Source organism: Copadichromis virginalis, linkage group LG3 (assembly GCF_057382275.1).
Source record: "Copadichromis virginalis isolate Kocher_CV1m ecotype Utaka linkage group LG3, C_Virginalis_male_GT1.1, whole genome shotgun sequence".
In the NCBI taxonomy this organism is placed as follows: Eukaryota; Metazoa; Chordata; class Actinopteri; order Cichliformes; family Cichlidae; genus Copadichromis; species Copadichromis virginalis.
Window position 1 is genome coordinate 17,871,848 of NC_140620.1, and position 18,009 is coordinate 17,889,856.

Below are 18,009 nucleotides of genomic sequence, written 5' to 3' on the forward strand. Positions count from 1 at the left end.
GGCGGACCTCACTGAACTCCACCCCCTGGTCTGTGGAGTTCAGTGTAACAGTCGTACTTGTGTCAGACTGAAAAAAGACTTTCACTAAACAAGACAAGACACACCACGATGAGTACTCAAAAGATCCACAGGTAAATACTTTATATCAACCTGTGTCACTGCATAAACTGTCAGATTTAAATGTTTATACAAGTTAAAAGTATATAAACATGAAAATGACTGAATGTAATTTAAAGTTTTGTTCATCAGTTTTCCTTACTTTGAAATGATATGATGAGTATGTAGTCCATAGCTTAGGTTTAGTATTTTTCCTCTCTGGACATCTGCCTAGATATCTGTGATATCCCTGTTTCTTTACCTTCAAATTAGAGATCGGAATCAATCAGCAGCTCCACGGGAGCTGAGGTAAGGATTCGCTCTTTTTAATATTATTTGATGTTTCTGATCAGGAATTTTAAAAATTGCTTCATTTACCTGGTTTCCACAGCTGAACATAGGATAGACTGCATGAATTATACTATATTTTGCTATGTGATCATCTCATCATAAGATTTTATTTAAAAAAAAAAAAAAAAAAAAAACCTCAATAAACCTTACTCTGAAAGTAATGCTTATAATTTTTTAATGTAAAATTAATATTTTTGGGCATGAATATTTCTTCATAATTCTGGAATACAATTCCCTAATACACCAGATAGTAACACAAACAGCAGAAGTGGCCATTTAGCATACAGGCCAACACAGACATGTACTTAATATATTTTGGTAGTTTATTGTCATTGAAGAGTTTTGTAGAACATCACTCATTATTTCTGGTGAGTTCAGGTTTATGTTTACTGAATTTTGTACATGTTTTTTTGTACATATTTTCTATGCTGCAGATTTCAAATGGCAATGGCAAAATCAAAACCTTTTTTTTCACATGTCAGGTTAAATCAGTGATTTTGGAGGTGCTGCGTTTCTGTGGACCCCAGAGGGTTAATAACACTCACCTTCATTCCATTTCCAGAGTGTAACAACCAACCACATGTGAAATCTGAAATTCCCATGATGTTGTTCAAAATGTGCTCTGGCACAATCATAAGCATCGCTCGCTACTGAAAACAAGGCTGAACCATTTGTTAATGGTGTGTGTGTGTGTGTGTGTGTGTGTGTGTGGGGGGGGGGGGGGGGGGGGTAACACTGTGCAATATATATTTAGTTTTAGCATTTATATTCACTGTTAACTGTGAATCCTCTCAAAGTGTTAATGCTATCTTATTTTAGTAAACCTGTACCTGCCTTCACGACACGTGACCATGTGAAGCTAGACAGCCAGCGAACAAAATAGATGAGATCTCTACACAAGGCTTGCTTTTTGTGATTTTAATGAAGATCTTTTTAAGCCTTTTCCTCTCTCGAGGCTTCTCCTTGCCATCTCTTTTTGGTAACTGAAATATACAGAAAGTAAAAATAAATTGCTAGCTAATACACATCTTAATTTACAAACTTAATGATTAGCCTAGCTTAACACATGCGTTGCATTAGCATCACAGTTCACTTCATGTAAACACTTAAAAGTTGTTTCTGAACACATTAATACTCACAAAGACAAACATTTTCCAAGGTACAAGCATGTAGGGCAGCGGTCCCCAACCTTTTTTGCGCCACAAACCGGTTTATGCCCGACAATATTTTCACGGACCGGCCTTTAAGGTGTCGCGGATAAATACAACAAAATAAAACTAGTACTGGTAATGAAAAAAAGAAGATTTATTCATAACACACGTGAAAAGACCCAGGAAAACAGAGTTAACGATAAAAACCCTCCCTTCTTTCCCTCCCCATCCCCAGCTACCTCCCTCTTCCCGCTCCACCACACTCACCCACACAGGTAGGGCCTTGGGGTGCGGTGTGTCACCAGGGTGCAGGGAGACATCCCCCCCCCTCTGCCCCCTTCTGGCCACCTGTGCCTCAATTTCATCTCACAACTTAGACATCCACATTACTTACACTCTCATAACACACACATATATACAGGGCCTTGAGGGTGGGCACGTTAACGGCGTCCAGTGGACGGTCTGTGTACTCAAACCTACCTCTGGCGCCGGTGCCCACTTCTCAATTTTAAATCCATGTAGACATTGAGGGTTCTCGGGAGGGGCCGTGCTAACACCTGCTGCTCTCTGGCAGCAGCACCATGCTCTCCCTTGTTTTACCCCTACTTGCCTACTGGTGTTGGCCAGAGGGGCCGATGGCGCGATATGGCAGCCTCGCTTCTGTCAGTCTGCCCCAGGGCAGCTGTGGCTACAACTGTAGCTGCCTCCACCAGTGTGTGAATGTGAGAGTGACTGAATAGTGGCATTGTAAAGCGCTTTGGGTGCCTTGAAAAGCGCTATATAAATCCAGTCCATTATTATTATTATTATTAAATGCACTTTAGAGCAACACGCAGCAACACTACACATGAGCGGGAGGAGGGAGGTATGGGGTCTTCACACACCCCCGTTCTCTACTAGCCATCGGGGCAGGGGGGCTGGGAGGAGATGTTGGCTGTCCGATTGGCCTCCCTGCTGCTGCTTGCCTCCACCCCGGGGGGAAGGGTAACATCTCTTGGGTCTGGGTGCTGTTTCCCCCTCTGGGGGCGAGGGTACCTGGACCCAGGTTATAGAGTATGTTTGGGGAGTGTGATTGTGTGTACATGTCCATGTGTGCATGAGGGTGGGAATGCATGTTTGTGTCTGTGTGTGCCTGTTTGTCTGTGTCTATATGTCAGGTCGGGTCTTAGACTCCACCTCTCTGGGAACTCCCAGGCCCTCCAAAGTGTGGAGGCCTATCTCCTCTCACCACACTCCCTGCCGGTGACTGATGCCCTCAGGGGTCGGTGCATTGGTGGTTCTTGGTGTCCGGGGTTGGGCGCTCAGGTATGTACCAGCTTACTCCCGGTGGCTACTTGGCGGGACCTGGCGCCTGTTGCTCGGTCAGGCCTCTGCCGGGGCGCGAGGGGCCCTCGGGCCTCTGGGCCTGCGGCTCGGTTCTCTCTGGCACAGCTGGCTGCCGGCAGCCCCCTCTAGCTTCTGCTCGGTGGCTACTGGGTGACCTCTCGTCTGGGGATCCTCAGCCCTTCCCATGAGGGTGGAGAGATGGATGAGATTCGCCCCTGAAACCTGACAACATTGATTTTTAAACTTAGTTTTACTGATTTAGTAAGTAAAAGAAAAGAAACATTCCAAAAATCCAGACCTGTGTTACTGAGTATCAGGAAGTGTGGTCTAAGGAGCTTGGAAAGAAAAGCGTCTGGACTTCTTGAGTTGTTTGAAGATGTTTCACCTCTCATCCGAGAAGCTTCATCAGTTCTAAAGGTCCAATTGGTGGGGAGTCCCAGCTTTAAACCCAGTGGGAGTTTCCCCCCAAAGAGGGACCTGATGATCTTCTACCTAATCACATGAGCCAAGGTGTGAAAGCGGGTGTGGGTCCTAATCAGCCAGGGTTTCGGCTGAGCTCATTGCGAAACCTTGCCCCACCTTATCATGTGATTTCCTGAGGTCAGATGGCCCAGGATGTAAATGGGCGTTAAGGCGTCTGGGAAGGGATCTCAAAACAGGATTATAGATGGCAGACAGTTGGTGTTGTAAACCACCGCCTCTGTTCAGATAGGTGTACGTTTGCATGGGATTAATGAAGACTCCGTCAATTTTAGAAACTCCCACCATGCTGTCAGAGAAGAGCTGATGTTGATGCTTTTAAAGCATTCATGTCATAGGATGTTTGAGCTGATAAATGGTAGGTCTGAGATCTCTAGATTATTGCAAAGTGCTTGTTCTACATCTAGCCAAGGTTCATCTAAGAGGGTATGTTTTAGCCATCCTGAGATAAACTGAAGCCTGTTGGCTAAGAAGTAGTGCTGAAAGTTAGGTAGTTCTAGTCCTCCTTTATCCTTGGTCTTTTGTAGTGTTTTTAAGCTCGGGCGAGCTCATTGTGAAACCTTGCCCCACCCTATCATGTGATTTCCTGAGGTCAGATGGCCCAGGATGTAAATGGGCGTTAAGGCGTCTGGGAAGGGATCTCAAAACAGGATTATAGATGGCAGACAGTTGGTGTTGTAAACCACTGCCTCTGTTCAAAGATGGTTTGATGATACATACAGGTGATACATACATTATACTGCTACTGTTCTATTGAAATTTTAAACGAATATCCTCATCTGTGGATCTCATTTTTCTTAGAAACACAAAATAGGTAAAAAAATAAATAAATAAATAAAAAATCTGGAAATTCTTGGTTTTTACATTCATCGGGTCCCAATATGCCCAAATATCAAAGAGAAATTAAAAATGCATGCCGTGGAGGAGTCTGGGTCTTAGGAGGTTAAAGAAATATCCAGGTAACAAAACCAAAGGGTGGGGGATCATTACATATGGAGAGTTCATGTCAATATGCTAGAGAACAACACATTCTTCCTAGGAGTGTGTGTTGCAGCAAATTCATCACAAGGTTGTGCAACAAACCCAGGAACTCTACAGGCCTCAGTGAGCAGGTTAAAGGTTAACATTAATGACATCACAATTAGAAAAAGACTGAACAAGCACGGCTGCTTGTAAGGATTGCAAGATAAATCCTCTTCTATCTAAAATAACATAACTAAATGGCTTAGGTTTGCAAAGCTAGGGGTGAACAAAGCACACGACTTGATAAAGTGGGGAACAACTAAGCTGTAGTGCCTCTTCACTTCACTGTGCAATACCTTTTGTGCAATACTTTTTTGTTAATAGTCAACGGTGCAATAGACTCTATACTTGAAATGTGCAATTCACTTGTATTTTTATTTTTATTTTATTCCTATTTATTCTATTTATCCCCTTTGTATATTTTATCTATGTGTGTATATATTTATATATATAATATTCTATAACTCTGTAACTTCTGTCGGTGCTGTGCTTTTTTTGGAACCGAATTTCCCAGAGGAACCCACCAGAGGGATTAATAACGTTTTTTTTTTCTTATCTTACATCACTGCAGGTTACTGCTGCTAAAGCATGTTCTACAAGCTGGTGGTGGTGAATCCGGTGGTGGACTTGTACACAAAACTGTAGATACAGATGTATTTCTAACCAAGGGGCTGAGTGAATATATTGTATATTGTGAATAACCTCTCTATGATGTTTTTAAACAGTTTGGCTGAGATGGGAAAAAAACTTTGTGAGGCAAAGTAAACATTCTTTTTTTTCTCATATTTCACAAGTGCCTCAAGTTTCTCATTTCCTCTTTTTATTTCATCCTGTTTTATCTGTTCATGCTGTATATTTGTCTCACAGTATGGTGGTGAAACGTCATGAGGAGGAACTGAATTCAGTCAAAGAGAGGTACTGTTGGTATAATCTGGTGAAATATCACATAACATATTTGCACTTACATTGTTAAAGTATTAAACTGTGAAATTTTGCAGTCTTTTGCAGAGTGGTGTGACTGATCAATAACTTTGCAATATTGCTTATTAACAGTGGCCTACAAAAACAACAAAATTGATTTGAAAGACAAATGTAGAATTTAAACAGTTAGTGTTGGTTTCTATATGTTTGACATTATGTTTAAAATTGTTGATCTGTTATTGTTTAATGATGAATTTGTGATCTGATGTGTTTTAACAGATTAATCTGTTTACTTTTTTAAATAGTTTGACGGAGGTGAACACATTTTACCAATTGAGCCTCAGAAAAGCAGGGTAATTATATTTCTGCAATATTTATAGACACCCATGAAACAGTATTTGTATCCACTGTCAAACAACATACAAACACATACACACACACATATGTGTGTGTATATATACATATATATATATATATATATATATATATATATATATATATATATATATATATATATATATATATATATATATATATTTTTGATTTGTTTTAACAGTTTGGCTGCAATGGAACAGTTTTATAAAGAGAAACTCCAAGAAGAAAGGTAAACACATTTCAATGCATAAAAGACTTAAAAATGTTTCAAATCCACATCCAGGCTGTGGTGACAGTCAACTTTTATTATTTTATTTATGATTTTATTAACAGAAAACAATCTTGGCACAGAGATACATTAATGTAATACCTTAATGTTAGAGCACGACAATGTGTCGTATCTAGGTATTCATGTTCATAACTTATTATTAAATGTGTTACCTGTATGACTACTTGCTGCCTTTAAATTTGATTTTCCCCAGTTTTCATCTTTAAGGAACTCCTCTGTTGGTGTGGCTGTATGCTTGTGAACAAAGAATTAGTTTGGTGGATGTATTCTTATTTTTAAATTCAAAATAGCTTCTTTGGCAACTAAGGAATTCAAAAGTCATGACAAATTATTAATTCATAGTTTTCAGATGATACAGGAAATTTGAACCACCTGGGGAACCAAAAATACCTAATACGGCAATCGTGGCTCAAGAGTTGGCAGTTCGTCTTGTAATCGGAAGATTGCCGGTTCGAGTCCCGGCTCGGACAGTCTCGGTCGTTGTGTCCTTGGGCAAGACATTTCACCTACTGCCTACTGGTGATGGCCAAAGGGGCCGATGACATGATATGGCAGTCTCGCCTCTGTCAGTGCGCCCCAGGGCAGCTGTGGCTACAATTGTAGCTTCACCAGTGTGTGAATGTGAGAGCGAATGAATAGTGGCATTGTAAAGCGCTTTGAGGGGTCCCGAAAAGCGCTATATAAATGCAATCCATTATTATTTATATATATCTAATCCTAATGTAAACAGAAACAAATCACTTATTTGTACCAAACACTATTCCACAGATCTGCACATAAAGAAACTGAAGAAGAATTGAAATCATTCAAAGACAGGTACTGTACTGAAACGTGGATTTAACACCATCTGGTTTTTTTACAATTTCAACATTATCTATTACTATTACCAGAGTGGCAGGAGAGGTTGACATTGCACTACAGGCCGGGAACTCTGAAAACATGAACAACCCAGTGAATGAAACCAGACTGAAAGAGATGTATAAAGAGCTGAGGAAGGACTGGGCTAGAATCAAGCCTTATCTGCAGAAAGTTCACAGCACCCCAGAGAGAATCAAAGCCTGGATTCAGGTGGGGCATTAGAGTGAGATTATAGTGTAGTATGAACTTTATTCTTATAAAAAATATTTTTATTCCCTCTGCGAATTATAGCGCAGCTTTCTGTGTGGGACAGGGGATATGGAACAGAAGAAGAAACTGATAGAGTTAGCATTTAACCTAAATGCAGACCACGCTCAAGCATCTCAGAAGGTACTGATGTGTTTGGGATGTGTTAAACATGATCACTGAAGCTTTTGTGATAAAGATCAATGACAGGTTTCATTATTTGTTTCAGGTTAATGAATACACGAACCTAACCCTTCACAACCTTCAGCTTGCTTTTTACTACAGTTTCATAGACACTGCTGCTCAGGTTTGTTGGACATTGCACACATTGTAAATACACTACACTGTGCATTTGTGGGACATGAAACCAAACCCAGGTTATTAAATTGTTTGTTCAATAAGAAACTGTAACTTAAACACAACAGCTCTTTTTTGAATTAAATGTTTGTCATTTAAACTTGAATAATTTCTCAATGGCAGGGGTTCCATGGACAGGAAGGTGAAATTCATGATGCTAGCTTGAATAACCTCCTCTCGAAGTGCCGCTGGCTGAGCGGTTTATTTGCTTTGAACAACCCCCCTCTTCTGCCTGACTGGATAAATCATCATCCCGGGCAAGATGCTTGGAACATTTTCCCACAAGAGATCACAACTGATTCTGCCATGTCACTCTGCCAGGGCCACTCTGCAAAGGTCCTTAAATGTCTTTGCCCATTACAGGGCATGAACGAGAGTGGAGACCCCTGGAACAATGCAGCAGAACAATGCAGAAGTAAGAGAACTCCAACGTAGCTTGTGAAATAAAATGAGTTATTTCTTTTTAATATATCCATGAGAGATCGAAAAGAAGAAAACTGCACTAGTTTTGTGTTTTTATTGACAACATAGACCCTTATCCAAGAGGCTTCTTCAGTTTTACAGTAATTGCTAGAGAATTCCAGATGATTTAAAAAAATTAAAAAAAAAAGCTATTGGAGGCTTTCCTCTTGGAGGTGGTCATGAGAGTCGCTGGCCCACTTTTGATTATGTGAGTCATCACATGAACCAAGGTATGGAAAACGTCACTGAGAACAAGATGTAAAACCTTAGTAAAACATTACCCCCCCTACATGAGTTGTTGAAGTCACATGAGGCAAGGGGTGAGTGGAGGTGAAACACCCAAGTAGGGATCTCAAGACTGCACTGACCGTGAATAATAGGTGGTGTTTTAAGTCACCACCTGCGTTCATCCCTGAACAAAGTAAAGGTCTACAGAATCGCATTACTTTACACTTTAAAATCAGTTCAGCATATTACATTCTGCAGCATCCATGTTCAATTCATACTGTAGCATTTTTATGTTACAGTATGAAGTCTCCAGTAACACTTTGAGGAACCTTGGAGTCATTTTTGACCAGAATATGTTCTTCAAAGCACAATTTGAAATAAATATGTAGGACTGCTTTCTTCCATTTGCACAATATCTCTAAAATGAGAAATATCCTGTCTCAGAGTGACGCTCAGTTACTTAGTTATGCTGCAATAGGTGTAGGCTGCTGGGGATTCTCATGAAGCATTAAGTATTGTTTCTTCAGTGACCTTTCTCACTCACTATGTGTTAATAGACCTCTCTGCATTGAATCATACTTGTTATTAATCTCTGACTCTCTTCCACAGCATGTCTTTTATCCTTCTGCTGGAGGTTTCTTCCTGTTAAAAGAGAGTTTTTCATTCCCACTCTCACGAAAGTGTTTGCTCATAGGCGGTCATATGATTGTTGGGTTTTTCTCTGTATATTTTAATGTAGGGTATACGTTACAATATAAAGTGCCTTGATTGTTGTTGTGATTTGATGCTATATAAATAAAATTTATTTGAATATAAACACATGTCCCCTCCGCCATCCTGACACTGCCCTACGATCGCCCTGCTTCATCTCTCCACTGCAGAAGACCAGAGACCACACCCATGGCAAAAATTTCAGAACATTTTATCCCCGACTGACAGTAATGTGAAAGTACTGCTTTGAAAGAGGTGCATGTTTTATTTCCTTGGCTTATATAAAATTAACATGTTTGACTTGACCATTCTTAGTGTCCTGTGTGTTTTAAAACTTGGGATATCCTTTAACGTAAACCAAGGAAAATGAAGAAAAACACATGTCTGTAAAGGTTCTCAGTCATCCAGGTCATCGTAGTCAAAGGAGCTTGCAAAGAAAAGCGTCTGGACTTCTTTAAGTTACTTGAAGACGTTTCACCTCTCATCCGAGAAGCTTCTTCAGTTCTAAGGTCAAATGGTGGAGAGTCCCAGATATAAACCTAGTGGGAGTATCCCCCCACAGAGGGACAAAAGGACCCCCTGATGATCCTCTAATCGCCTGAGCCAAGGTGTGAAACTGGGTGTGGGTCCCAATCAGCCAGAGTTTCGGGTGAGTTCATTGTGAAACCTGGCCCCACCTTATCATGCGAATTCCTATAATCCAGTTTTGAGATCCCTTCCCAGACGCCTTAACGCCCACTCACATCCTGGGCCATCTGATCTCAGGAATTCGCATGATAAGGTGGGGCCAGGTTTCACAATGAACTCAGCTGTAGGATTGCATAGTAGGTTTAACTGGCTCAGTGATGTTTTGTTTATTTTAGCTGGTTACTGCCCTGAAGCCACACTAGTTTGTATCTAAAGTAAATGGAGTGTAGGACTGTGATTACACAGCTCTGTATTGTTTACCATCTTATGATTTACAACAGTTAAACCACAGTAACAACTCAACACTAGTATGGGAGATATGAAGCTACATACACTTTAGAAGAATAAACACATTTTTGACAACTAACATTTTTCCTCTGCAATCAGACTTGTAAATCATCAAACCTATTTTGTAGCACACGAGTCCCTGCAGATGGGCTGTGTACTTTCTGTAGATGCAAAATATTGTGTGCCTCCCTCCATACTTGTTATCTTGATATTCAGAGTAGACAGCTTGGATGTAAGTGACTTCTTACATTCCTTGATTTCAACCTGATTGTCTTAATGTCAGATCTAATGAACTTCCAAAACAGAGCTACCTAGATCACTTAAATTACACAATTGAAAGCATATGTGTATTGTTTGTGTATTTATACACAAGCACTCATATATATTCAAATAATTTAAAAAAAAAAATCTTTGTTTACCTGTTACTACCACACACCAAATCCGGTCGTTGGTACTTGCTGGCTTGTGTAGCCACTTTGAAATTTGAAATAAATATGTAGGACTGCTTTCTTCCATTTGCACAATATCTCTAAAATGAGAAATATCCTGTCTCAGAGTGACGCTCAGTTACTTAGTTATGCTGCAATAGGTGTAGGCTGCTGGGGATTCTCATGAAGCATTAAGTATTGTTTCTTCAGTGACCTTTCTCACTCACTATGTGTTAATAGACCTCTCTGCATTGAATCATACTTGTTATTAATCTTTGTCTCTCTTCCACAGCATGTCTTTTATCCTGTTTTCCTTCTCTTTCCCCAACCAGTCGCAGCAGATGGCCCCTCCCCTCCCTGAGCCTGGTTCTGCTGGAGGTTTCTTCCTGTTAAAAGAGAGTTTTTCATTCCCACTCTCACGAAAGTGTTTGCTCATAGGCGGTCATATGATTGTTGGGTTTTTCTCTGTATATTTTAATGTAGGGTATACGTTACAATATAAAGTGCCTTGATTGTTGTTGTGATTTGATGCTATATAAATAAAATTTATTTGAATATAAACACATGTCCCCTCCGCCATCCTGACACTGCCCAACGAGTGCCCTGCTTCATCTCTCCACTGCAGAAGACCAGAGACCACACCCATGGCAAAAATTTCAGAACATTTTACCCCCGTCTGACAGTAATGTGAAAGTACTGCTTTGAAAGAGGTGCATGTTTTATTTCCTTGGCTTATATAAAATTAACATGTTTGACTTGACCATTCTTAGTGTCCTGTGTGTTTTAAAACTTGGGATATCCTTTAACGTAAACCAAGGAAAATGAAGAAAAACACATGCTCCGTCTTTGTTTTTGCCTCATAGTAGGCCACTGTTATGGATGTATGTGATTTGACTTTAGAAAAAATTGAGTGGAAGGAGCAGAAGATGATAGTCAGCACGATTTGAGTGTGCGTTAATCTGTCAGAAGGACAAACTGGAGGACTGAGGGGCTCAGACCAAAGTGGGAGGAAGCTGAAGTTTTGTGGCCCTCTGGAGGCCAGATATAATCTATGACATTCATTTTGCTGTGACAAGAGGAATTTTCGATAGTGGTGAAGAGTAAAGAGAACACGCCAACATCTATTAATCCTCATACACATTTTTGTGGAAGTTTTCCAGAGACACTGATGCACAGAAAAATTCTCTGCCGGTTTCTGCATCCCACAGGGATTCTGTGGATTCCCCTTTGGACCTGAAAACTCCAGCAAGTATAAGAACCCCAATAGGCCTGTAGATCAACGTGGTCCATCTCCTTCCACCTCTCTCCAAAAACACACCTTCCTTCTTGATTACTGCAATCCAGAATAATTTTCTGGATGGAATCTGGGATGAAAAGCTCAAATGAAGACTTTATGTCCTGCACATGAGTAACTGCCACCTGTGTTGGCCCTGGTTGCATCCTTATCACATTAGCAGCTCTGCAGGGTGGCTCATTTCTTGGGCAAGAAGAACATTCAATTTCACCGTTTTTTGACATCCATTTCTCTTTACTTGCTGTGTTGTGGGCTTGTTATGGTCCCGGAGCTGGCTGCTGACGAGCTGGCTGCTGATGGGGTACTCGTCTACTCTCATCTTGATCATTTGTGAGAAGGAACCATATTGGCAAAGTCTTATTTATAGTATTATGCCCCTAATTTGCAGGTGGGACAGGGTATGAGAAAATAAAATTTGGATCCCTCAAGAAAGAGGGTAAAATGTTTGGGAATGTAAGAGCAGACGGTGTTGATAGTTGAATAGTTGAACTTTTTGTGGGAGCAGGAGGGGAAGGAAACACTATCAGCAGCACCAGAAAGGAGGAAGACAGAGTGTGTGAACACAGGACCTACACTTTCAACACTTTTACTAGACCTGGGTCCAGTGGACCCGAACACCTTGTATGTAATGTAAATGCGTGGGGGGAGGTACAGTATGAGGTCATTGAAAATATGTTCGGATTTATGTTCTTCCCAGAAAATAAGCCAAAGCCAATGAATTTCAGATTGAAAAAATAATTAATTGTTTAATTTTTCTTTTGGAAAAAAAAATGAAAACGGGTCTCACAGACCCGAACACCATACAAGAATAATCAAAGGAGCTTGCAAAGAAAAGTGTCTGGACTTCTTTAAGTTACTTGAAGACGTTTCACCTCTCATCCGAGAAGCTTCTTCAGTTCTAAGGTCAAATGGTGGAGAGTCCCAGATATAAACCTAGTGGGAGTTTCCCCCCACAGAGGGACAAAAGGACCCCCTGATGATCCTCTAATCACCTGAGCCAAGGTGTGAAACTGGGTGTGGGTCCCAATCAGCCAGAGTTTCGGGTGAGTTCATTGTGAAACCTGGCCCCACCTTATCATGCGAATTCCTGAGGTCAGATGGCCCAGGATGTGAGTGGGCGTTAAGGCGTCTGGGAAGGGATCTCAAAACTGGATTATAGATGGCAGAGAGTTGGTGTCGTAAACCACCGCCTCTGTTCAAAGATGGTCGCTCACAGTGGACATAGATGGCTTCTTTCACTCCTCTTTCAAACCATCTGTCCTCTCTGTCCAAAATGTGAACATTGGCGTCCTTGAAAGAGTGACCTTTTATCCTTTAGATGCAGATGGACTGCTGAGTCTTGTCCTGTGGAGGTGGCTCTTCTGTGTTGTGCCATGCGCTTGTGAAGTGGCTGTTTGGTCTCTCCAATGTAGAGGTCTGAGCATACCTCACTGCACTGTACAGCATACACCACATTGTTAAGTCTGTGTTTTGGCGTACAAGAATAATGCAGTGTTACAAATGTCATGTTTACTGGATATAATATAAGATCACAGCTGCTAGCTTATAGGAGGTTACATGTTTAAAAATATAATGTTGAGTATGATTGGGTTCAGATAATCAATTCGATTTACTTCAACTTAGATCTTTAGATCTAAGTCTGTACTTGTGGTGCTTCCCTCCTGTCTCTGCATTTAACGCATACACTGAGTTTTTTCTGTGTGTAGCTTCTTTTAACCATAAATCACAGTGAACAAGTATCCACAAGAAAACACGTCTCAGTTTCTGGGAACTGTAGAGGCTTACAGCAGCTGTTTTTAAAGATGAGCTCTGCAGGCACAGACAAGAAGACTGAAGTCAGTTTTCTTGCCTGAAGCAGAATCAACCATCAACCTTTTTGACTTCTTTGAGTTGTTTGAAGACGTTTCACCTCTCATCCGAGAAGCTTCTTCAGTTCTAAGAGTCAAATGGTGGAGAGTCCCAGATTTAAACCCAGTGGGAGTTTCCCCCCAAAGAGGGACAAAGGACCCCCTGATGATCCTCTAACTAATCACATGAGCCAAAACGGGTGAAAACGGGTGTGGGACCTAATCAGCCAGGGTTTCGGCTGAGCTCATTGTGAAACCTGGCCCCACCCTATCATGTGATTTCCTGAGGTCAGATGGCCCAGGATGTGAGTGGGCGTTAAGGCGTCTGGGAAGGGATCTCAAAACTGGATTATAGATGGCAGAGAGTTGGTATCGTAAACCACCGCCTCTGTTCAAAGATGGTCGCTCACAGTGGACGTAAATGGCTTCTTTCACTCCTCTTTCAAACCATCTGTCCAAAATGTGAACGTTGTGTTACGTCCCTCTGCGGCCTCTAATCTGCTCAGTGTGTTCAGCTGGTGCTAATTGGCCACACCTAGTCAGGTGTGGATAAAAGCATACCTGAGGCAAGCTTCCCAGGGAGCTCACTTGTCTTTGCCTTGGTGGCATCAGCCATTTGAGCCAACCTGCTATTCCAATTTAAGATAAAACCTCTTCTCATCCATACTCTGGTATTCATCTCCTTTTTTATGTTGCGGCTTTTGAGCCGGGTCGTAACATAAGTGGCGGCTCGTCCAGGATATTTGGACATTTTAGTGGAGACTAGTGATGGGCAGATGAAGCTTCATGAAGCACTGAAGCTTTTCATGCAATTGGTTCAACCCAGCGCAAAGCGTCTTGAAGCTTCATTTGCTCTAGTAGGACACCTACTGGACGTAAAAATACTAGTTGGCATGAATTTGAAGAGTGTGGCATTTTGCACACAGCCTGTAAATGTCAACAACAAAAGGAGTGTGTAAAACATGTATATTGTAGTGATGCAATATACTGTGTATATTTATACTGGCAGTATGGAAAATTATTATTTGGAAATGCTTAAAATGGAAATGATCATTTACTGTGAGGTGAGGTGTGGTTGGGGTGTGGACAGCGGTTGTGCTTTTGTAACGTTGAGGTATGGACAGCTACACACTGAGGCTTTGAGCCTCAGTCCTGCCTGTTCACATTTTATTCTGTAAAAACTAAATTTTCACTGCTTTTATAACCTTTAGTGGGGAGAACATAGCTAGGATTTAACGATTTAACAAATCTTTTAAATCCTTTGTCCTCCACAATGCTAAATGGCTGGGAGTCCTCAATCACCATGCTAACCAGGTCTTCATCTATTTGAGATTGTTCTCCTGAGGAAAGACAATAAAGACAAAGCACAAATATAAATATCACATACGTAACTTATAACAGTTGTATAATATTGTTATATCATTTAGTAACATTACTGCATGCTATATTATCATGGCATTTGATGGCTCACCTGGTCTTGCTCCACAATCGGTGTTCCCCTTATTCTCATACAAAGCTCTGTAGTGCCTAAGCATGGATGAGGTGTTGTTGTTATATCCCAGCTCCCTGGCACATAGCAAACACTTCACCTTGTACAAAAGTAAAGACAGCTTAACATAAATTGTATTGCACCATCAGTATTATGAAAATACATCTTATGTAGAAATTTACATACCTTGTTGGGAGGAATAAGATCAAAATGTTCCCACACAGGGGAGGACATCCTCCTCTTCTTAGCTGGCTCCATTCTCTCCTGACTTTCTCTCCTCACTCTGATAAACCTCCAAACTGTCTCCAAACTCTCACTAACCGCAACTCTCCATCAAACACCCACATTTTTGAATAGAGATTGACAGACCACGTGACTTTCGCGCATTGCATGCCGGTAACTCGTGGCAAAACAATCCAAGTACCGCATCAAATGCAAGCATTTGCAGCACCGCAAAACGTTCATTCTTCGGTTCCAATAAATTCTTGCTTTTACTTTGTCCCCCAAAAAGGTATGTACAAAACAAAGGAGAACAATGCCGGTCCGTACAAAGACAGACTTGATGAAAAGTCAAAGAAAAGATACGAGGAAAAAAATCAAACCAGTGAAAGGGTCAGACCCTTACGAGCACACAGAGGGACAAAATACGTTAGCGTGCTGCCCAACTTTCACCACGCTCATATTTATAATTATACGGTTCTTGGAGTGAGTGCATACACTCGTAAAGTTTAGTAACTTCAGGTCACTGCAACAAGCCCAGGTACAGTTTACCGACGGATGGGTGCAGGACCTTGAAACGCACCGTGTAGAACGAAAGACCATCGTACGTATCATAAGTTTACCAGTCTCACAAATTGTCATCATAAATACACATTCGTTAACCGTTTATTAATAGGACCTTTGAGCTCAATGGTAATTAATTAGTAATGGAAATAATTTCTGGTAGCATTACAGAAATGTAGCAGTGACAATAATATTGTATGTTGTAATCGTACTGGACAATTAGTGATACAAAACAACTGTTTTATCCTGTGAATAAAAGTATATGTTTTTGTCAATGTACCATAATAACAGAAGCGAAACGCAATATTGTGTCAGGACAATTCACTATTTATGCACAATAAACAAAGGAGCATAGCACGACAATTTCTGTTCAGCACCAGACTTGCTTGTAACCTATATCACCAATTATGTTAAGAAAAATGACGCATTAACTACAACAGCAGACTGACCTTTGTGGGAATGCTTGGAGCAGACTAACCTGTGAGCTGGAGTGTTCTGGGACGTTATATTTTGTCTTTGAATGGCTGCAATCCAGTCGCCTCTTTGTTACTTCGGAAACATGGCTCGAACAATTTCTCTTCAACGACGTAATCCGATAACAACCGATCTCTTTACCCGTCGGCTTTCCGTGGCTGTCATGCGACCGGCTATTGCAGTTAATAATACAACGGCTTCTTGACATTTTTGTGTTTCTTTTTATCGCTGTATAACTGATTTCAATTGAAAGCCTGCGTGCGCTAGTACCTCTTGCCACGAGTTCCCAGAATTCTTTGAGGTTTTACCCCTGAGTGACGTCACATTTTCAATCTCTATGAAGTCTGAGGGGTTTATATTGCTGTCATAGCTCGCGGCAAAGTTCGAACCACTTCATGAACCAGTCACGTGGTACAGCCGGGCAGCGAGGCTTCGGACGTCATCATTTTCAGCTCCTCCCATAAATGAAGCAAGCCTCGATACGCGCATCGTGGAAACGCCCCCTCAATTACTCGACACAAGCTTCGAAGCCTCGATACAGAACGTCACATCACTAGTGGAGACTGAATGTCAGTTTGTTTTAGTTTTAAGTGGGTGAGTGATGGTGTTCACTGTAATTGAGCAAACTCCCTTTAGTCAGTGTGTTTCAGCTGGGTGGCTGTGCTGCCCTTCCAGCGAAGCACTTGTTTGTTCTTTTGCTTTGTTGTTTTAATTTGTTGTTTGGTGGCTATCCTGGGTGGGGGTACGCTTCAGAGTTTGGTAGGAGACTATATCTCTGGTCTGCTGCCTGCTCTCGAGTTCGCGTTTAAAGTTGCCTCGAGCCTGGTACACCACTGAAGACTAGGGTAGGAAAAGTTAGGGTTTTGTTGTTTTTAGTGTTTTAGGCTGGGAGTTGCACATAGTAAATCAGTGGCACCAAACTTGGTAGGAAGTTTGAGACTGATTTGATTATGGTCTGTAGCTGAGGCAGGTAGGTTGTTTTTAGGTTGGCATTGTGTGCACACCATGTGTGTGCATATGTCAGTGTTGATGGATGCTAATGAGATCCTTGTGAGGTGAGGGTTTTGTGTTGTGACCGTTAGTGTTGTGGGGAATATGGCTATTTTGTTGGATCACTTGTGAGTGTTGTTGGCCAGGTGATGGCAATAACACTGTGGGGTGCTGAGCCACCCTTGATGTGATCATTGTGTGGCCATAGCTCTCCATTTTGTGGTTGGTCACTAGTATGCTTGATTTACTGAACTTTTTGGATTAAAGTAACTTGTTGTAGTATAGGGCCACTTGTATGTGACTGTTTGTGTGGTGGAGACAACAGATCACTTGTGATTATTTGAAGCTACTTTTGGTTTTGTGTTGTAGCAGATCAGGTAATCATTTTGGGTTTGTTACCATTGTGCTCCTTTGTGTTGGTCACATGTTACTTTGTGTGTGTGTTCAGTGTGGCAACTTCAAATCCTCATGCCCATCCATTCTTAAAGATGCCAACTATAATGTGAACACTGTGCTTCTGTTAGCTTTAACTTTTATTCCAGGTTTGTGGGTCAAGGACCTGAAGGCTTCAGAGGGGCTTTTAATAAATTTAGGGGTCCTAGAGGAACCCTTTTAAGGGAGGAGGTGTTACGTCCCTCTGCAGCCTCTAATCTGCTCAGTGTGTTCAGCTGGTGCTAATTGGCCACACATACTCTGGTATTCATCTCCTTTTTTATGTTGCGGCTTTTGAGCCGGGTCGTAACAGTTGGCATCCTCGAAAGAGTGACCTTTGTCCTTTAGATGCAGATGAACTGCTGAGTCTTGTCCCGTGGAGGTGGCTCTTCTATGTTTTTTTTGTTTTTGTTTTTTTCTCAG

General features: G+C 41.3%; 1 protein-coding gene across 1 annotated transcript; it reads left to right on the forward strand.

Moving 5' to 3' along the window:
• The first annotated feature begins 80 nt into the window (after positions 1-80).
• Positions 81-10,877, forward strand: LOC146713157 (uncharacterized). Its single transcript, XM_085452327.1, has 12 exons — positions 81-131; positions 370-405; positions 5,153-5,188; positions 5,295-5,342; positions 5,654-5,701; positions 5,905-5,952; positions 6,781-6,828; positions 6,903-7,080; positions 7,162-7,260; positions 7,346-7,423; positions 7,597-7,888; positions 10,610-10,877. Exons 1-12 carry the CDS (start codon positions 109-111, stop codon positions 10,636-10,638), a joined length of 963 nt encoding a protein of 320 aa, XP_085308453.1. The 5' UTR covers positions 81-108; the 3' UTR covers positions 10,639-10,877.
• Positions 10,878-18,009: the final 7,132 nt, after the last annotated feature.